The sequence below is a fragment of the Fusarium keratoplasticum genome, chromosome 9 (genome assembly GCF_025433545.1).
Source record: "Fusarium keratoplasticum isolate Fu6.1 chromosome 9, whole genome shotgun sequence".
Lineage (NCBI taxonomy): Eukaryota > Fungi > Ascomycota > Sordariomycetes > Hypocreales > Nectriaceae > Fusarium > Fusarium keratoplasticum.
The window spans coordinates 300,622-321,304 of NC_070537.1; the positions used below are offsets into that span (position 1 = coordinate 300,622).

General features: G+C 52.2%; 7 protein-coding genes across 7 annotated transcripts; 2 read left to right on the plus strand and 5 right to left on the minus strand.

The window, feature by feature from the left end:
• Positions 1–620: 620 nt before the first annotated feature.
• On the minus strand, positions 621–4,945 carry NCS57_01098200 (uncharacterized protein; the record flags this gene model as incomplete). The annotated part of the gene is made up of 7 exons (XM_053060707.1): positions 621–2,552; positions 2,607–3,464; positions 3,532–3,767; positions 3,830–4,483; positions 4,539–4,649; positions 4,731–4,841; positions 4,897–4,945. 7 exons carry the CDS (start codon positions 4,943–4,945, stop codon positions 621–623), a joined length of 3,951 nt encoding a protein of 1,316 aa, XP_052909093.1.
• A 1,014-nt stretch (positions 4,946–5,959) lies between these two features.
• On the plus strand, positions 5,960–7,792 carry NCS57_01098300 (MFS domain-containing protein; the record flags this gene model as incomplete). The annotated part of the gene is made up of 5 exons (XM_053060708.1): positions 5,960–6,184; positions 6,261–6,392; positions 6,467–6,707; positions 6,770–7,381; positions 7,434–7,792. 5 exons carry the CDS (start codon positions 5,960–5,962, stop codon positions 7,790–7,792), a joined length of 1,569 nt encoding a protein of 522 aa, XP_052909094.1.
• A 288-nt stretch (positions 7,793–8,080) lies between these two features.
• NCS57_01098400 (uncharacterized protein) lies at positions 8,081–10,220 on the minus strand (the record flags this gene model as incomplete). Its single annotated transcript, XM_053060709.1, has 4 exons — positions 8,081–8,896; positions 9,068–9,882; positions 9,939–10,002; positions 10,182–10,220. 4 exons carry the CDS (start codon positions 10,218–10,220, stop codon positions 8,081–8,083), a joined length of 1,734 nt encoding a protein of 577 aa, XP_052909095.1.
• A 748-nt stretch (positions 10,221–10,968) lies between these two features.
• On the minus strand, positions 10,969–12,543 carry NCS57_01098500 (DAO domain-containing protein; the record flags this gene model as incomplete). The annotated part of the gene is made up of 3 exons (XM_053060710.1): positions 10,969–11,120; positions 11,173–12,147; positions 12,225–12,543. The coding sequence occupies 3 exons, from the start codon at positions 12,541–12,543 to the stop codon at positions 10,969–10,971; spliced, it is 1,446 nt and encodes a 481-aa protein (XP_052909096.1).
• Positions 12,544–13,790: 1,247 nt separating this feature from the next.
• On the plus strand, positions 13,791–15,868 carry NCS57_01098600 (MFS domain-containing protein; the record flags this gene model as incomplete). The annotated part of the gene is made up of 9 exons (XM_053060711.1): positions 13,791–14,104; positions 14,160–14,383; positions 14,432–14,573; positions 14,624–14,815; positions 14,869–15,059; positions 15,109–15,171; positions 15,227–15,374; positions 15,432–15,547; positions 15,612–15,868. The coding sequence occupies 9 exons, from the start codon at positions 13,791–13,793 to the stop codon at positions 15,866–15,868; spliced, it is 1,647 nt and encodes a 548-aa protein (XP_052909097.1).
• A 1,462-nt stretch (positions 15,869–17,330) lies between these two features.
• NCS57_01098700 (uncharacterized protein) lies at positions 17,331–18,084 on the minus strand (the record flags this gene model as incomplete). Its single annotated transcript, XM_053060712.1, has 3 exons — positions 17,331–17,504; positions 17,567–17,977; positions 18,037–18,084. The coding sequence occupies 3 exons, from the start codon at positions 18,082–18,084 to the stop codon at positions 17,331–17,333; spliced, it is 633 nt and encodes a 210-aa protein (XP_052909098.1).
• Positions 18,085–18,686: 602 nt separating this feature from the next.
• NCS57_01098800 (uncharacterized protein) lies at positions 18,687–19,450 on the minus strand (the record flags this gene model as incomplete). The annotated part of the gene is made up of 3 exons (XM_053060713.1): positions 18,687–18,866; positions 18,935–19,345; positions 19,403–19,450. The coding sequence occupies 3 exons, from the start codon at positions 19,448–19,450 to the stop codon at positions 18,687–18,689; spliced, it is 639 nt and encodes a 212-aa protein (XP_052909099.1).
• Positions 19,451–20,683: the final 1,233 nt, after the last annotated feature.

Sequence of the window (20,683 nt, forward strand, 5' to 3'; positions counted from 1 at the left end):
AGACATATTGATAGCTCGGGGAGCTACGATAGAGGGATGTGTAAATAAGTGCCTCTTATAATGCGAGCAGTCTTACTTTATTTAAGGTAAGCCTTGTGGCTCTGCTTCTTCATGATGAGTGAGAGGTGTGGCATCACTCATTGTTTCTCGAGGGGGTTAGCTTTCCCTACTTGAGGGGGCCTATAGTCCGGCCTCTTCCTATGCTTGCTCTTTCGCAGCTCCGTTGTGCTCGGAAGACCAAGCACCTTCCAAGTGCAACCGAAACCAAGCACGGGGAACCGAGCCGGTCTCTAGGCCCCCTCAACTATGCTACGATGCTTTACCATATTGGGTTTTGATGCCTTCACCTCTTGAAAAAGGTCTCTTTTTCTGTTGTGGCTAATGGTCTTTTCTGGAGATGGCATTGATGACAAGAACAAGAAAAGTCCCTTGTCGGTGGTCAGAGGAAGTGGGCCTGGTCTGGTTCCGGTGAGTTTTTCGCGTAACTAGGACTTTGGCTGTGACAGCAAGTGTTGAAGATATCCAGCGGCTATACTGTCAGAACATGTAAAATGTGGTCCCTTTGATTACTACTCTGAGCCCAATACCTATACCTATTCTATCTATAACCCAGAAGACAACTAAGCCTCGAGCTGGGCTGCGAGGAAGGCATTGAAGCTTCCGTTGGCCCTAGGCTGGAACTCGTTCCCCCTATGACCTTCTTTCCCGTTTACAGCGTCCTCTGGTCGACCCCAGCCACCACCGCCAGGGGTGTGCACCACGAATCGGTCACCATACGCCATGTCCAGTTGACCCCTGGGTCCGTAGTTCAACCACGTGTACGTGCCATCAGCCTTCTTCTGAGCCCAGTAGTTGGCTCCCTGGGCACCGGACTCACCACCCTCCATACCGTACGGCCGAGTCACTCTCCTCTCCGAGATCATGCTGAATGTCAGCGGCGCACGGCACTCAAAGTCGCGGACCACACCGCATCCGCCGTTGAACTTGCCCTTCCCACCGCTGCCCTGGCGGATGGAAAACTCCCGAACTAGAATTGGATAGCGCTTCTCCAGAACCTCGATATCCGTCGTCCGAGTGTTGGTCATGTGCGTGTGCAGACCGCTTGCGCCGTGCCAAGTTGGCCCGGCTCCGGCTCCTCCGGCGATGGTCTCGCCGTAGTTGTACGCGAAACCGGGGAGAGTTTTGCCGTCCTCGCCGACACCACCGCGACCAAAGAATCCCATGCAATTCATACACCCTTGCGAGGCGGCAGCGGCACGGAACGCCTTGAGCAGCAGATCTGTCACTCGCTGTGAAGTCAAGGTATTGCCACAGCAGACTGCGCGTCCTGACGATGGATTCAAGAAGGTATTCTCTGGGAGAATGACTCTGGTCGGCTTCAAACATCCTTGATTGAGGGGAATATCGCTACCGATAAGTACTCTCATGACGTATATGAGCGCCGAGTAGGTAATGGCTGGTGGTGCATTCATGTTCGATAACATTTCGCACGTAGTACCGTTGAAGTCAAAGGTGCCGGTTCCCTCCTCGTCGATGGTGATTGAAACGCGCATTATGGAGCCGTTGTCCATGTAGTCCTCTGCGGTCAATGGCTCATCACCGTACGTCTTCCGGGTCTCCTTGAGGTAGTTCCGTACAGCAACCTCAGCGTTCTCCTTGATCTTCCTCATATAAAAGTGTACTTGGTCTTTTCCATTGTCCGCCATCAGCGCCTGGATCAGGGCTGCACCCTTGTTGTTTGCGGCGATCTGCGCTTTTAGATCCGAGATGTTGTCTTCCAGCCGTCTTGAACCCGTGCAACCCTCGTGAGTGCCAGGTTCAAGCAGGAGATCGCAGATGCCCTTCTCGTCAAACTCTTCATTCCTCACTAAGAAGAATGAGCGAATGGACGCGCCCTCATGATACAAGGTGGTCGAATCTGGAGGCATAGATGTTCCATTAAGGCCACCGATGTCCATGTGATGGCCTCTCGAAGCCGTGTAGAAGCAGACAGTCTTCCCATCGGCCTCGAATACCGGGGTGATGACGGTGATATCGGGCAGATGCGTACCGCCACACTCAGGGTGGTTGGAGACCAAGACATCTCCCGGCCTCAGGTTACCCTTGTGAAGCATATCCTGATACTTGACGGCGTAGCTCATGCTTCCCAGATGCACTGGGACGTGAGGAGCGTTGGCGACGAGTTCAGCGTCAGGGCCGAAGATTGCACAAGAAAAGTCAAGCCGCTCCTTAATGTTAAGGGAAAGACTAGTTCTCTGTAGTGTGCGGCCCATCTGCTCGGCAATGCTCATGAACCGATGGCTGTAAACCGATAGTTGGATAGGATCAGCCACCAGCTCAGCCAGCCCTGTGCTGACAACCTTGCTCTCCTCAAGAAGATCGATGACCAGGTGGGAGGTCAAGATAGACGCCTTTGAAGATGGAACAACAATGATAGTCTGCGTTTTGTCGATGATGACGGCTGGGCCTTCAACCACGTCCCCAGTCTTGAGCTGCTCAACCAGAAAGACGGGAGTCATCTGGTAACCCATTGGGGCAAAGTAGACCTTGGACTGTGATGGTTGTTAGCTGTCTGTATTGTAAACATCGAGGGCCTGATTACAAACCTTTTTGACTGCGTCAATCGGGTTGACGGCCTTGAATGAGGTAGTTTGCAGCTCCATCGTGAGACGCTCATTGTCCTTGCTAACCTCAGTGCTAGCACCAACCCCTCGAACTCGAATGTCGTCAACAAGAACCTTTCTTGTGGCAGGGAACAGAAATGCCAACTCTCTGAGGTGCTCCTTCTCGAAAGCAGCCCTGTAGTCGTTGTCTGCGGGCTGGAGGATCATCAACTGTGTTTCTGTTCCCTCATACCTGAGATGCAGATAGACGTCGTATCGGATGGCCTTGTCTTCAACACCTTGGGCCAGAAGGCTCTTCCGAACATCCAACTTGAGATGCTCTACCCTAGTTTGGATCCTAGGCATAGACTCCTCTGACAAATCCTCGCTGCTCGGTTCCTGCATCTCTTGCACCACCTCTGCAAGGGCCATACCATAAGCAGAGAGGATGCTGGAAAACTTGTGGATGATGGCGCGCTTAATGTCAAGCTTCTTTGCCAACTCACAGGCATGCTGGCCACCTGCTCCACCAAAGACGGCCAAGTTGTGTGCTGCAGTGTTGTGGCCACGAGCCTCGGTGATGGCCCGAATAGGCCGGCTCATGGCCTCGTTGGCGACGTCGATGAAACCGTTGGCCACCTCTTCTGGCGTCATGGAGCGTCCAGTCTCGTTGTTGATCTGCCGCGTGAGCTCGGCAAACTTCTCCCGGGCGATGGAGGCGTCGAGCGGCATGTCCTCCGTGGGACCAAAGATGGAAGGGAAGTAATCCGGTAGCAGGCGACCGAGCACAAGGTTGGCATCCGTGACGGTCAAAGGGCCGCCCTTGCGGTAACATGCAGGACCTGGGTGAGCCCCTGCGCTCTGTGAGAACGAGATTTGTTAGTCTAGAGAGTTCGTCTCTCAACAGGGGGTGCTTGGCTGTACGTACCTCTGGACCAACTTTGAAGAGCCCATTTTCCCAGAATAGAATGCTGCCTCCTCCAGCTGCCACTGTGTTGACATCCAACTGAGGGCTCTGAATCGCAACGCCAGCTGTAGTGGTTTCGAAGACGTGCTCAAACTCGCCTCCATATCGAGAGACGTCGGTGGAGGTGCCTCCCATGTCAAATCCGACAACGGGAGTCTTTCCATCGTAGGAGGTTCGTGCATATCCAACAACACCACCTGGAAGATGAAGTTGACGAGGTTAGTAATTGTCACGAAGGGGCTAAGTTGGATAGACTCACCTGCAGGACCACTCAGGATGGCCTTCAAACCACTAAAGTATCGGTAGTTGACCAACCCGCCATCGCTCTGCATGAACTCGCACCTCACACCGTCTAGGCTGCCGCCGTCGAAGCCCCTGGCAAAGGTCTCCACGTAACGTTGGATCTCTGGAGTGAGATATGCATCTGCCGAAGCTGAGCTGCCTCGAGTGATCATCTTGATCATCTTGGCACCCACGCTAGATGAGGTCGAGACGTGTGTGAAGCCAAGCTCCACCGCAATCTTGGCCACCTCTTCCTCATGACGAGGGTAGAGATACGAGTGAGCGAAGCAGATGGCCAGCGCATCAATTCCATCTTGCTTGATCGCAGCCAGCTTTGACCTGACCTCGTCGTGGTCGAGAGGCTTGATGATGCGGAGGACATCCCCGGTCAAGCCCTCTACCAGGGTTGGAGTGACCTCCTCGTCCGGTATGTCGAGCTTGTCAGGCCCCTCCTCGAAGCCCTCAACAGTGATGCGCTCATCGATCTCCACGACGACGTCATAGAGTGTCTCTGGCTTCCGATGGTCGAGCGCAAACAGCTTGGGGCGGGACTGATGGCCGATCTCGATCAAATCTCGGAAGCCCTTGGTGACAACAAATGCGTGCCTAGTACCTTTTCTCTCCAGCAGAGCTAAGACATTATGTTAATCATAATACTTTTCGTAGTCAAGAACACTGATACATACCATTTGTGCCCACAGTCGTTCCCATGCGGATGGACTCGATGTGCTCCTTTGGGATTGGCTGAGTTCGCAGGATCTTGACCTGGGTTACCTGCTCCACGACTCTTCGGATTCCTAACGCAAGGGTCAAAGTTGTCAGTCATCATTCACTTGGATCACAAATTCCTCTCCTCTCCCGCCTTGTGCAACACGAACCTTCAGAGGGAGCATCAGCATAGTTGTCCGGGTCAACCGATAACAGCTTGAGAACAATGTCAGGCTGGCCGTCAACCGCGGCCCACACATCCGTGAATGTGCCACCACGATCTAGGAAGGGCAAAGTCAGCATCTAAAAGATGGGATTGTGATCACGAGAACGTACCTATGGCAAATCTGATGCCCTTGGGCGTCGTAGCTGGAATCGAGTTCATTGTGAATTGTTATCCTGATGAGGAGACGATGGCTTTGAGGGGACTCTATGGCTTTAAGCATGAGACCTAATTTACCGGGGGATCTGGACTACCTTTATATAGACCCGACTGCACAATCAACCTTCTCAAACATGCCTCCGATGTTGATTCCGAGATCAACACCCGCATGGCCGGGAGAGTGTGGTGAGCACCAAGGCGAAACCGGTCAGGAAGGTCGATGCGACCAGAGTCGAGATGCTATCACTAGACTGATAAGGTCGAGCGGATAAGAGGTTCCGGCCCAGTGCTCATCTCCTCCGACAAGCCTCCTCATCGCCGGAGATAATCCAGGGAACCCTTGACAGGAATGAGGCCATATCGCCTCCGCAATCTCTCCTCAGAACTACCAACGCTTACCCCGGAGCCCAAGCGTTTAGTGGGCCTTCTTGTCGCATCAACCTTCCTTAGGAGGCCCATCCAATAATCGTCTCTGACTCGCACAACTCCAACCTCCCGGGGATTGGCATGAATCTGTGAGCTGACGCATGCCAAAGTTAGTGGGCCCCCTGCTCGCATCAACCTTCCTGAAGCCGCCCGCCCTATCATTGTCTCTAGCTAGCGCAGCTCCCGGCTTAGCATGGATCTATCAACTAAACCCTTGCCCTAGTTACAACGTCGAGGTTAGTGGGCCGCCACTCGTCGCATCAACCTTCCACGGGGCGCCCATCCTATCATGACTTAGTTGCCTTTGGCTACTGTCAATCATCTGTGACCCCAACTTCCCCAGGCTTGGCACCCCTCCGCAGGCCCGCAACCTGATCAACATCCCGACGATATGAGATGTTCGCTATCTGGCTGCACTTATCTACACATCAGGAGCAGATAGTCGGCATTTCGTGTATATAAGCCTTGGCCAGTCCTCGTTCCAGTTTTCCTCATCAGTATCCCCTCAATCTCGGTAGATACCTCTCCCGTTGACATTCCCAGCTTTCTTCCCCCACTTCGTCAAGATCATCTTCACCTCAAGTCGATCCAATGACCTCCAAAGACGCCAGCACGGGAGGCGACAATGTCATTCAGCCCGTGACGAGCGCGCAAGCTGCTACCAACGACGATGGCATTGACAAGGCTAAGGCGGATGCCTCTGGTGCCAATGATGCAGCAGCCCAGTTTCTGGCAACCGTTGGTCCGTTCCCTCCAATGACCCCAGAGGAGGAGAAGAAGCTGGTCCGCAAAATTGATCGTTGGATGATTCCCTTGGTACGTTGTCAACATTCTAGGATTCTCTTCTCGGCAATCGCGTTCAGACAAGCTAACCTTGAGCTCGCTCGCATAGCTGCTGTTCATGGGACTCTTTGCTGCTGTTGACAAAGTTCAGTTGGCTACTGGTGAGCTTTACGGCTTCAGCAAGGACACTGGCTTGGTCGGTCAGCAATACAGCTGGTTAGGCAGTATCCTGTCTCTCGGAGTATGTCTTTTCTGTCCTTCGCTCGCCTGCGCCTGGATGAGAAACTAACGAAAAATCTCTTTTCCCATTTTTAGATGTTGGTCGGTATTTGGCCATCTACATACCTTATCCATCGTCTTCCGGCCGGTAAATACCTAGGTGGCTGCTCCATGTGCTGGTCCATCATGACCCTGTGCATTGCAGCTTGCCACAACTGGGCTGGTCTGATGGTTCTACGATTCCTGATGGGATTCTTTGAGGCCATCATCAATCCCGGCGCTACTCTCCTCATATCTGTCTTCTGGAAGAAGTCGGAGCAGCCCATCCGCAACGGCAGTGAGTCTTTTCTTGTCCCCAAACAACCTAGCAAGCCACCTAACGAGTGAACCATCACCCAGTCATCATGACCGTCTTCTCGTCCGTGGTCAACGGATTCCTCTCCTGGCTCGTCGGCTTGATTCCCGAGGATGCGCCCCTTGCTCGATGGCAATATCTTTACCTCCTCACGGGTTCAATGAACGTGCTCTACTCGATCTTCATGCTCATTTACCTGCCCGACTCCCCCATGAACGCCCGGTTCCTCACCGTCGAGGAGAGATGGCACGCTGTGCAGCGTCTTGCCGAGAACCGTACCGGCATTGAAGGCAACAAGTGGAAGTGGGATCAGGCCTTCGAGGCTGTCATGGATGTCAAGATCTGGATCATGTTTCTCTTCAACATCTCGGTCAACATTCCCAACGGAGGCCTCATCACTTTTGGAGCCATCATCATCAAGAACCTCGGATTCGATCCTCAGAAATCTGCCCTGCTCTCCATGCCCAATGGCATCATCTCGTCGATTTCGGGCTTCATAGCCTCCTACTGCGCTGCAAAATGGGTTGGCCGCCGTACCTTTGTCGTCATGATTGCCATCTGTTTCCCCCTTCTTGGAACGGGACTCGTCTACGGCCTCCCAAGATCCAATATTGGAGGCCAGCTATTTGGACTGTATATGATGTACTGCTACTGGGGTATGTCTCTCTGCGTGTGATGTTGAGCATAGCTAATAACACCCCTCAACAGCCCCATACGTCGCTGCAATCTCCCTCCCTCAAGCAAATACGGCCGGCAGCACAAAAAAGGTAGTCACATATGGTATCCTGCTCCTAGGCTACGGTACAGGCAACCTCATCGGGCCCCAGACCTTCCGCGCCAGCCAAGCCCCCGCGTACACCGGTGGCACTATTGCCATGCTGGTCTGCTACTGCACGGCTATGTTGCTCATGCTCGTCTACTTCCTTGTGGCTTCTTTGGAGAACCGCATCAAGGACCGCAAGTACGGCTCTGCGCTTAAGGTCGACGAGGACAATCTCAATGCTCTGTTTGATGTTTACCAGGATCTGACCGATAAGAAGCAGGAGGATTTCAGATATATACACTAGATGTTGCGGGGCAGTTGTAGAGTACAGCCCATACACTATGGGTGGATAGTAGGACCCATTGTGTAGATGTGTTCGCAGCTACCAAGGTGCAAGGGGACGTGCAAGTGGTGTTGATGAGAATAACCATGAATACGGGACTGACCAAGAAGAATGGCAGGCAGAGGCTAGCTCGTGGATACTGTAACTAGTTAGCCGCTTGATAAAGAGTCTGTTCATTATTACCTGATCTGAATCTTCCGGGGCTCTTGAAGCCCTTATCCCCTTCCTCTAGCCTGGCTCAGCACAAGCTCAGACCCTCACCTCCAGCATCAACAATGTCTCCCCAGCCGCCGACATATTCCGGTCCTCTCGAGTCCCTGATACATATTCCGGTCCTCTCGAGTCCCTGATCTTCCAAACTGCCTCCACAACCTCTCTCGCTATTCTCACATTTTCTAGCTCACGAGTACGTTGTAGGCTGACCAATCTCTCGAGGATGAACTTCCTGCCTGGATCACCGTCACCTTGGCCGATACCCATCGTGCCTACAATGAATAGTGTCCAGAGCAGGGCATGAGATCGAAGAGATATTTTCGGGATGAGAGCAAGGATCTGTCCCGTTATGCGACTGATTGGCGAGTGGCCGGGAGATAACCCATCGATCCTGAAATATAGATAGATCAGGGCGGATAGACGGCGAGTCTCGGCAATGTAGGCAAGCTCCTCTATGGTGCTCGAGCCGTGAGTAGCATAGCCTGGTAGATCTGGTTTATCAGGCGGCAGATGTTGTATCAGAGCGTGGAGCTGCCTTTCGATGCTGTCGCGGTGTTCCTTGAGGGCTGCGGGGTGTTCTTGTTTAACGCCGTCTGCAGCCTCCAATACTTGGTCGCGAGAACCATACGTTTGAGATTGCTTTCTAGTGGCAAGATCCGAAATACTAGAGATCAAGTATATCAGCTCGTGCGAGCACCCCAGCAGCGAATCGATGATGGTCATATCAATGTCAAGCTCAGGTGGGAACCATTGCATTGGCTGGCCATCATGAGGGTCAGATAGGGCCGAGGTCGTGCGCGACAAAGCCTCGTGCTGAGCAAAGTAGGCAAAGAAGAACTTGTACAGTTCCTTCTGACCGGTTGACAAGTGTGTTTGGATGGGTAACAGACTCGAAAGGTTGCGGGCGCAGCGAAGGTGTACACACCATGCGGAGGCACTATCATGAGAGATCTTGAAGAACCGAATGGCGTCAGAAGATGATGCTTATGACAAGCCATGCAAGGGGTTCGAAGCTGGACTTACATCAAAAAAGGTAAGCATCACGAGCGTGGAGATGACCTGCTCCCAGTCCACAGAGCACTCTCGTCCGCTCTGGAGCCGACCCATCTCGGCCTGAAATGCGCGAAGTGCCTTTCCCCTGTAAATCCAGATATCTTTCCTGAAGCGGGTATCGTTGAGTAGCGAGAGCTGATGCGACGCAACCGCGATGACAATGTTAAAGAGCGGCTTGTTCGGACCGGACATGCAAATAGGCAACATGGTTCTTGCAAAGGGATTGTCTGCAGGCCAGGTTGTGCATCGGGGGCTGACTCCATGGGTGAAGTAGTCCAGTAAGTAGATCTCGTTGTCTCCTAGAGCGAGGGGAGACGGGTTTCGGGCGATGGGCCAACTGAATGTCCGGTTACTCCATGATGATATCTGAGTCTGGTTCCTCGGCGTAAGCAACGACACGCCAGAATCACTCTCTTTGAACATGCTGACACCTCGGACATCATCCAAGCTTAGGTTATTTCTGAACAGGATTTGAGGAGTTGCGGCCAGAGGATCTTCAGGTTCCGAGAAATGTCCTTTCTGGATACAGGGAGCGGCGAATGCCGCAAAGGCCGGCAACGGGCAGGATGGTGCGTAATCTGAAGCCTCGTCCAACGTCGAATCATTCCGAACGCCACCTGCCTCTAGCTTGCGTTTGAAGTCCTGGCACGTGGTGTTCAAGAACATCCATTCGTGAGTCGGGAGAGCTAGGCCATCAACTCGCTCATTCTGGGATCTCAAAGGCCAGTCATGATTGAAGTTAGAGTGCCTCTGATCCGATATTCCCCCGCTCTTGGACCACAAGCCTAAACAAAGATATTTGTGAGTGTCCCGAATGTGCAGGCCATGGTGTCCAGCTTACCTGATCGACCGAAAGCTATACCTCTAGAGAGGGCTTCTTCGCGCCAGAGCAACCTGATGCCATACTGACAGGACAGGTTCAGACGCTCGCAAGCGTTGCATGTTGGTCGAGCCTCTGTTTGTAGCGATCAGTCTGAGTACATACACGGTGGGAGTAGAGACCATATTACCGTTGCATCTCACTTTGCGTTCTACGACTCCAATCAGTCTTGGGGAATGCTGGCAAGTCAACGCCGCAACTCACCTTTGCAGGGCCAGCAACCAGTTCGCCGCCGCTTGGCATTGCGTCGTCTGTCTGTCTTGGCTTCCATTCTAAGATGTGAGGGTGTAAAGCCTGGGCTGTGATGGGTGACGTAACTACAGATTCGTGGAGCTGGGTGGTTTCTAAGGAGTGAAGGTTCTTGTCCTCCTCTTTATACCGCGATAGCAGCAGCTCACTAACGTTAGTGACAAGGGTTCCCCGCATTCTGCGATAACACCGCTCCAAGATAACCCCAGCCAGCCACTGATAAGGTTCTCAATCGAGTCCGTCCCGTAGCTGACTCGCCTAGTGTAGCCGGGCATGACAGATCACCCTCGTGAACTTGGTGACGCTTCCAAAAGAAGTCATCAGCCATCGTACTAAACAACCACAGTCTTAAAGTATGCCGGCATTGAATAGCATCAGCATGACGATGACTAGACCACTTAATTTTCGGTCCTCGATTCATGACTCGGGACTGTGCGGCGACGACGACCCGACCACAACTCTACCTGTCGATGCCGAACGAGAAGTTCATTCACTGCTTGGGCTATAGCACCGTCTGGGGTCTATCATTTCATCTTCGTGTAAAGACTAACGGCTATCTGCTACGACCACTCTAAACCCCGCGTACACATTGAAGCATTCTCAGCTTCCGTCACGCACTGGCCAAATACCCAAGCTATCACCACATCTGTCACCACCCCCTCTGCATTGTCCGATGAACCATCTATTCTAGAAAAGAAGTGGAAAAAGAACACTTGATCACTGTACTGCGTGTACTCACGCCCTAGATCTTCGAGGTCGGCTTGATCAAGGTTGACAGCTTGTCGATCCTCTCCTGGTCGAACGCGAAGCATTCAGGTAGACCAGTGTCGGCCCAAGGTTTGCCCAACATCATCTGGGCTACACCGGGTGCACAAGTAAAGATTCTTGCCATGCCTTTGTAGAATGTTAGCATTGCCCGCTAGTGTGATGGAGAAGAGAAACTGACCATGGCCGTTGAATCCAGCGCAGACAAACTGACCCGGCTTGCCTGGGACGGGTCCCAAGAATGGGACTTCATCACTAGTAAGACCGACAATGCCATTCCATGCATGAACAAGTCCCTCACCGTACGTGGCCTTTTCAAGACCGGCATCTGGCAAGAGAGCCTTCAACTGGGTAAAGGCGTCTTGCTTGATGGCGTCGTTGAAGTACGTGTCATCAATCGTTCGGATGCCCTCGATGACGCTCTTGGGAAGCGCGGGATTGGGAAGCGAACATCCCAAGATAACGGTACCGTCGCTTTGGCGTTGGATAATCGAGTAGTAATGGTTCAGGGAGTATCGGAGAGAGTAAGTGCTGGTTAGCACCTTGTCGCCGGTGAGAGATGGGACTGGGATGATGGCGTGGGCCTGCCCGCGATACGGGATGATATAGGAGGCAAGCTGTGGCAGAAGATGGCCCGTGAAAGCATTGGTGCAGTAGACGACTTTGGGGGTCGTGATGACTCCTCGAGGAGTTTGGATATCCCACAGCTGAGGCTGCCCATCTCTTTGGCTCCCTGAGGACTTGGTGACGGCGGCGGCTGGACAAAAGGTGTACAGTTGTGCGCCCTTGTCAACGACAGCATCCAGCAGCCATTGAGCCAGCTTCGCCGGGTGACTTGAGCCCGCCGGCCACTCATACGCTGCCAGAACGCCGGCGATGCGAGTTTTGCTTGTCGCCTCTTCGCCGGTGTAGCGTCGAACGTGCGAGACATCACCACCAGCGGCCTTAAACGCCTCGTAGTTCCTCCTGTCATGTTCGGCAAACTCGGGTGACATGCAGCACTCAAAGGTCGTGGTGTAGTTAAAGTCGCAGGGGACGTCGTGCTTGCGAACAAACTGGTTCACCTTTTCAAGGACGATTCGCTCGTTGGCAAGAATCTTAACGGCCTGCTCCTTGCCATGGTGTCGTGCATACGTCTCGAAGCCCCGGAATGCGTCTAGCAGGTACGTCAAGTGTTAGCGGATTCATGCTGCCAGGCCTTGAAAAGTCCAGAACGAGATGCCATGTCCTTACCAGGCCTGACGTGACCAGCATTGCGAGAACTGGCACCACTGGCAGCCTCACGAGCCTCGAGAAGGACAATGTCCTTGCCGGGGATGCCGGCCTGTATCAACTCATAGGCTAGCAACCCCCCAGCAATGCCAGTGCCAATGACGACGTAGGGCGAGGTCGACGGGACGGGCTGGTATCGATTCGACTGGAGGTGGCGGTAGGCTCGAGTAGTCTGCTGCCAGAAACTCAGACCAGGGTCCCTTATGGGTGGCCCACGCTTGCGAGATTCAGGGGTGTTGACACGAGCGGCGAGAACGCCCACATCGGATTTGGAGGCCATGTTTGCTAAAGGTAAAGAGTCGAGGACGGGGAAATCAGATAAACTAGTAGATATATGCACTTGAGTGGTATGAAAAGAATGTCCAAGCTCATCTTTATAAGGATGTAAGACAAATTTCTGTATCTGAAGACGATATGCCCTGGGAGACGAGGAGCAGGTCGTTTGTCCACATCGGCCGCTACGGCGTGGCGCCGACTAGCCAGGATGCCCAAGTTACAGTATGTACCTTTACAATTTGGCCGTTGTGTAGAACAGACTCGACACCTTGTCCACTCTGCACTGGCTGTGCTGGAAACACTCGGGCAGTCCAGTCTCATTCCATGAACCTCCCAGTATCATCTTTGTAACCCCTGGTGCGCTGGTTAAAATGCAAGCCATGCCTAGAAGATGGAAGGGGAGAAAGTGAGTGGCTAGGATTTGCGCCTGTGGGCTTGGACGCTGTCACACCTGCCACCACTGAACGCCACCCGTATGCATCTGGCACGTCCGTGATCCCTGTCTTGTTGGCCGCCTCCTCGCCATAGTAGTAGGTACTCGACACGCGGGACATAACCGCCGGCTGCGCGGAAGCCCTCAAAGGTCTTCCTTTCGTGGTGGACATGTACGACTAATAGGCGCCACATCGGCGGACGCTACGGCGATGCCACCGACGTCTGATCCCCTGCAACAAAGCGGGACTGTAGAGAGCACGAACGAATAGAAAGGAATGGCAAGGATAAAGAGGAGCCACATCGGCCGCTACGGTCTTGAGGCCGGCTCTAGCAGGTTTGCTGGAGTCGCTGCACAATTTTGAGGGGCTGATAATACATAACAAGGGTTCAATGCTGCATGATAGGGAATAAGCATTGCTGAATCGCATGTACAGTAACTGATTGGCTTGGTTAGGTCTGGATAACCGAGCATCATATCTGAACAAGCCTGACTCGTGCGCTCGGTCGATACTAACCCTCGTCTACACCCACAGGCGGGCCTTGGCCCCCAATCCCGAGGTATCTAGACTGACAGGCATCTTACCCCAGATTCCCCAGATAACACCTCATATCTCATCTACTCAGTCCAGATCCATGATAAAAGAAACGACTCAACTCGACATCCCCTCCAACAATCACCTTGACTGTACGCCTTCAAACTCTTCCTCCAAATCGAGTCACCGAAATCACACCTCGAGTCGTACACACCGTGTGCAACTTCCTCCCCCTTGACGCAGCGCCCAACATTTGCTTGATCCCTTGGCAAATCTCAAAAACATGCTCGGCTTCAGTCGTTTCAAAGTCCCATCGGCATTGGCACCTGCCGGGTCGAAGCAGGAGAGGAGCCTTGTGAGGAGACTGGATATGTTCCTCTTGACTTTTGGATGCTTTGCCCAGAGTGAGTGGAATTCGATGTACCCTGTTAATTTGGTTCAAATCACTGACGTTTGCAGTCATCAAGTATGCATACTCTGCGGATTCAGATGGAAACTGGCTAATGAGTTCAGGTCTTTGGATCAGTCGAATATCCAGAACGCCTATGTCTCGGGCATGAAAGAGGACCTGCATCTCTGGGGCAATGAGCTGAACTAGTATGCGTGGCACAGCTCTCTCGCAGTTCATGTAAAGCTAACATATTCTTTCCAGCTTCACAACCTACTTTAACATTGCTTACTGCGTCATGCTCATCCCCTCTCAGATCATCATCACCTACGTCCGACCTAGCCTTTGGCTGCCCTCCCTCGAAGTTGTCTGGGGCGTCATTACGGGATTGTTCGCTATCACCAAGAATGCGAAGCAGGTCTATATTCTCCGTGTCTTCTTGGGACTGTGTGAGAGCACGGCGTATCCAGGAATGATCACGCTATTCAGTACGTGCGCTCTCATCAAGTCTGATATCCCTCGGCTAACAACTGTAGTGTCGTGGTATACCCCTCTTGAAATGGCAAAAAGAATTGGCTTCTACCACTCATGTCAAGCAATTGGACAAATTATCTCTGGCGCGATGCAGGCAGCTATCGTCAAGTCGTTGGAAGGACGACACGGCCTGTCCGGCTGGAGGTATGCTACCACACTCCATCTGAGAGGACGAAGCTCACTAAAGACCATAGGTGGCTGTTTGTTGTTAACGCAATCATCACGGTGCTTCAAGGCGCCGCCGGTTACTTCATGATCCCCGACTACCCCAACAACCCGAACCCCCGCGCAGTCTGGTTCAAGCGAGTTCATGCAGAACTTGCTATGCATCGACTTGATAGGGAGGGCCGCGTCGACATAAAGCCAATCACTTGGACCGCTGCCAAGTACCTATATCCCCCGCCTGTATTGGATGGAACAGGGAGCTGATTCTTGACAGACGCACGTTTACCAACTGGCTGGTCTATGTCATCACCGTCATGTACATTGCCATGGTTGTTGGAACATTGGGATACAACTACTTCAACTTGTTCTTGAAAGCTCTGACGAACAGTGACGGAACGCGTAGATGGTCGACTGAGGAGGTCAACCTCATCCCAATCGGTGGCAGTGTCATCACGGTTGTTTTCGGTTAGTCTTGCCGTAAATCTATCGTTGCGTTTAGCTAACCAGCTTACAGTATGGATCTGGGCCTTCTTGTCTGATATCCTGAAAACGAGATGGGCTCTGATTGTCACTCAAGGTATCTAGCTGAAAAGTGTCTGCTATCATTAGGTATGCTAATAAAGTCGTCTTAGCCGGTATTGCCATCATTGTGGGAATCATTCTTACCATTTGGACAACAAACCCTACCAGAACACCGGTTTCGTCCGCGTACGCCGGCTACTTTCTGTCCACCCTTTCTCTTGGCACTGCGCCGCTCATCTGGACATGGCTTTCCGACCTGTAATTATCCTTGACCTGCCGCGGAAGTGCATAGGCTCTAACCAAGATGTGTCACAGTGCTCCTCAAGAACCCGAAGAGCGATCCCTTACGGTTGGTGTTGCCATCGCAGGCTACTACGCAGTTTCAGCATGGAGTCAAGTTCTCGTCTGGCCTGCTAAGCAAGCCCCTTACTGTAAGCAGCTTTGCCTGGTAGTCAGCGACTTTTTCGAAGCCTTGCTCACATCAACACTTTTTAGACAAGCATGGCTGGCAGTCATCTATTGGCCTTTGCAGCTTTGTTATCATGGTGGCCGTCACCTTGCGAGTCATTGAGCTGAAAGTCATCCGAGTAAGTCCGGTACCCCTGAAGCGTTGTTTGGAGCACCTGGCTGATGTTTCCCTCCAGCCCAAGAGGAACAACGCCATTGAAGGCACTGAGGAAGTAGGAAATCGTGCCACTAAGGACGAGGAACTCCTAAAGGAGCCTTCCAAGGCGGATGTCGAGTGTGTCTGAATGGTCTGGTGCACCACTAGATCAAGGTAAGGCTAGAACGAAACGGGGTTCGCAGGTTCAGATACGTCTATCCCAACTATCTATGTGACTCTTTCCGGGCAAGATCCTTGCCCAAAGGATAACACAGAGTAGCTAGATAGGTGTACTTTAGGTGATTAGTTCCCACCATACTTAGCGGGCCAGAGTTTGGTCTAGGTCTCTGCATTCATCTACATATGCCCTTTCTCAATAGTGCCATCTGCCTTGAAAGCCCCTATAATATCTTTCGTTGTTAAATGCCCCAACGTGAGGATGACACATCGCATCTGGAGGTCTACTGGAAATGCTCATTCACGGTATTTGGGAGTGATATTTACCAACGCCTTGCCCACCTTTTCACGGGAATACATCGCCTGAAACTTGTACCTGTATCAAAAATCGTAGCCGCACTTCCAATGACTCTTGCCCATATAACTATCTCATTGCCATAGTTAGTTTGTACGCCTAGTTGCAGTGAGAAGCTTGCACGGCATATGAGACAATCTCCGGGGTGCAAGAGAAGCCCAATGGTTGAAGTGTAACTTGCGATGGCCAGGCAAATTAGGTGTGAATTTGGTGAAAGTCTCCAATCAGTGCCATTAAAACTAGTTCTGAGCAGCAGCTTTTCTTCCTGTATTGTTCTAGATACCCAAGCTACCTCGGTACGTTCTTACGTAGTTGCAAAGAGTCGCCGAGGAATAATCTAGCGAGAGCCACAAACACGACCAATATCAGTACCGATAATCTCTTCTCAGCAGGATGGTCCCACTGTCAAGCCCTGAACCAGTGCTAGGGGCATTGAGAACTCCCGCGGCAACAAGGTCCTTCGCCAGCCTTGCAATCAGCCCGTCACACCCTCTTGCGGCAATCACGTCAATCGTCACTGGAAGAAACTCGGTCTGGTTTGTAATGGAGCTAAAAATTGGAATCTGACCGAGGGGAAAGACGGTGTCGGGAGCCTCGGAAAAAATGGAGATGCCCGCATTCGAGAATCCAAATGGTAGTCCGGGCGGGCTGAGGTATTGATTGCGGCTGCTGAAGCCGCCACTGCTGTCCATGTGAAGAAGGAATCCAGAGGAGCAGATCAGATAATCATGATCCGCGGGGAGAATTCTTTTGTTGAACCAGCTCATAAAGACCGTCTTGTTGTGTACCGCCTCGTCGTAAATAGAGTCTGGCTGCGAGTCTGCCCAGGTCCATCGGGCGAGAGGGACAGGTGAGGTAGAGGGAAGTATGAAGATATTAGATGACCCCTGTAGTAATAGAGAGCCATGATTAGTCCAGAACTGGAAACGGGCCATTGCTGCTGAATTGTTGATAAACTTGCGCCTAACCCCATCCCCAAAGAGCACCTGCTCGAAGGATATAATGCAATCAGACATTAGAGCGGACAGAGACTGCGGCGACGAAATGTGATATACCTCTCCTAAAACCCAACGCCTATCTAACATTTATCCTTCCTCACTATAACATTCCACTTGGTTTTATGAAACACTTGGCCCGCTACGGCGCTCACGTAACCCCCCTTGACCCAGTGCCACCGCATGCAATTATCGACGATATACTCAGCCCCGTCCGCAATGCTCCCAAATCCAGCAAGAGTTTTTGCGCTGGTGTTCTAATTACGTTGATTAGCCATTAGGTTCAACCCTTATCGACAGAATTTTCAGTATGGCTTACATCGTTGCACCACCAGATCGCGGCGTTGTAAGAGCAGCTTACCCGGCCACAGTTCCCGGGACCTGGGCCATTCCTGGGCCTACCCTGCACGTACCTGAGATACTCTATTCCCCTCTGAATAGGGTTAGGGTGGCATTCTGGCCATCGACCACGGCACGTGTATTTGGACCCTCTAAAGTCAGTCCGGCTAAACAGATGGGAGTCGCCATCTCGCTTCGAAGCGCCGCCGGCAGTATCGGTAGAGTTCGACATGTACTCCTCATCCCAGTTGGGGTTCAACTGAAGGAGATCTTCGTGGATTTCCTCTACCGTACCATTGAGTACGGCTGTAGGACCTCCCGGAGTGACCTCAATCTCCCACTCAGGCACAACCACTCCATACCCTTCGATGGGAGCATCAAGCCCGAGTGCCTAGTACACAGATGTGACGTTAGCACTGCCTCGGTCATACGGCTGTTTCGTAGACTCACGCCAGGCAAAATGCCAGCCACGAGAAAGGCGACGTGTTGAAGCTTCATAGTAAAGATAAGGAAGAATTTTGAGTGAAAACTTTGGACAATAGTGGCTTTTGAAGCGATCGGGACTGTACTACAGTTGTAGACCTTGGTCAGAACATCATGACCGGATAGCGACACCATGAGCTTTTAGGGTCATAAAACCACGCACACGGCGGAACTTGACCGCTAGTCAAATGCCTCACGTTGGATCGGTCTTGTCGGTTATGCGGTGTTCGTTCCCAATCAGTTGCAGTGCGCACGGGGGCCCATCAGTTCGTATATGCAGTTGGTTCTCGGTGGGGCTCTGACTTCATACTCATCATCAGATGAAAGACATTGGCATCCGTATCAAGAATGCCGCGCTGGAAGCTGTTTTGGATGTTGAGGGACCTCGGAAGGTTCAAGCCCTGCTCAGCACGGCAGGTATTCCAGCAGTGGACCAACAGAAGTCATCCCTGAGGGTTATCCGCATTAAAATTCACTTCGCCACTGTGCCGCAGTCATCATAATTCTAGACTCTATTCTTGGCTTGCCATGGTTTCGTCAAATCTGTGGTTTATCTATGAGGCAGAGGTTTACGAAATGATCCCGTTCGCCCAAATATCCAAGCAAGTACTAAGCCACTAACACTTATCCTTTCTAACAATCACATTCCAGTTGGTATGGTGAAAAGCCTGGCCAGAGATCATGTTCCACTTTCCTGGCACAGGTGGTCCTCTATCGGGGATGTAACATTTCTTGACAATAAACGCAGCACCGTCTGCAATGCTCCCAAAGCTGTTCAGCGTCTTTGGCTTAGCGTTCTAAATCCCGATCATGGTCAGCTATCAAAACAACCTCGGCCAAGCAACTGTCAAACGTAAACACTCACATCATTGCACCACCAAATTGCAGAGTTGAAAGAACAGCTAACTCGACCGCAATTGCCGGGCCCGGGTCCGTTTCGCGGCTTTCCCTTGACGCTGCGGAGATAGTAGATGCCTTGACTGATGAAGGTGGTTCGGCACTTTGGCCATCGGCCACCGCAACGATAGGCAGCATCGCTAAAATCGGTCCGAGCGAGGAGCCTGAAACCAGCGTCTCGCTCGTTGATTTCGCCAGCATCGGCAGTGCTGTTTCCGATGTACTCTTCATCCCAGTCGGGATTCAACTGGAGCAGTTCATCATGCACTTCCTCGATCGTCCCGTTCAATACCGTCGTGGGCCCTCCTGGTGTCACTTCAACCTCCCATTCCGGCACTACCACTCCGTACCCTTCGATAGGAGCTTCAAGCCTATCGGCCTATTCCGCTTGCTGTTAGCGCAGTTCTCAAAGAGAGGACTTGGTCGAGGGACCTACGTTGGAAAAGAGGGCTGCTAATAAGAAGACGACGTAGGAAAGTTTCATGGCGCTGGCAAGGCTTCAGCCGGTATGAGACAAAGAAGTCAGCGTTGGAGAGTAAAGCGACAAAGGGATGCCCAGCCAGATAAAGAATTTAATGCTGATGTGGGCCGATCCAGACAGCGGTCATGGCTGGAATATTCGAGGCCTCAGCACCCACTGCGTTACAAGGCATATTCGACTCCACGGCATGATGCTGTTGGGTGTGTCGGTGGGTGCCCTCATATCCAGAAGTGCCTCTAGTTTATGCAGTTGGTTCTTAATTAGGTCTCTCTATCAGGTCATTTACACATATTAGCTATTAGTCCCAAGAAGGAAGGACCACAGTTTACAGGGGTAGTAGACAGCACCGGGGCTTCCCGAGCCAACAGAGACCGTCCATAGGCTTGATCTCGGGATGACGGTCAAGCACCCCCTTCGAAATAGGACACATGCGGTGTTTTCTAGCAGTTGCTATAGCACTTTACATCATGATGGCAAGCTCCCATGCATGGATGGGGGCTGCTTCATAACCAGCCCCGTGCGAGCCAGTTAGAACAATGTGTCGGCTATGTGCACCGATCACTCATATCTCACATCAATAGCGGGCCGAGGTGGGGAGGGCACGGGAGGTCTTTGTCGTCCGACCAGACTGTGGTCTAGACCCGGGTGTGCATGCCCCTGTTACCTAACGGGGCCTGGCAACCGAGCCAGGTTGGTGATACGAGCATCCTTTCGGGGATAGAAGAGCTTGGCAGGATTTTCAGATCGTGTCGGCGGACATTGAATGGGGATCATGGGTAGCATATCCATCGCTCTTGTGACCGAGAGACTCGACCGACGACCTAACTCTTAGCTAATGTGAGAGTTACAGTGCTGCCAACTAAATTGAACCCGTTGTATGGTAGTAATTACCAAGGGTCTAAGGGTCTCGTGACCAGAGGCCGGCCAGTCTCACAGGGGGACTAGAAGGCCGACGGAGCCCAACCGTATCTGCTGACGTCATTACATCTTCACGTGAAAAGATACCTCTTAAATAGCCCGCCAGTTGTGCATAAGTGTCGGTTCAAGCTTCCCACAGAAAACCTCGGCCTTTTGGGCATCATACCAGCTTCAACCACCAACACCGCAAGGAAGCCTCCATCAGCTTACACAACTGACACCGCCACCAGTGGTACACAAGGCAATGGGATTATTTGATTTCATCCTCTCGCTACTTCCGAGCGTGCCATTTCTGCCGCCAGCACCTCCAGCTGATAC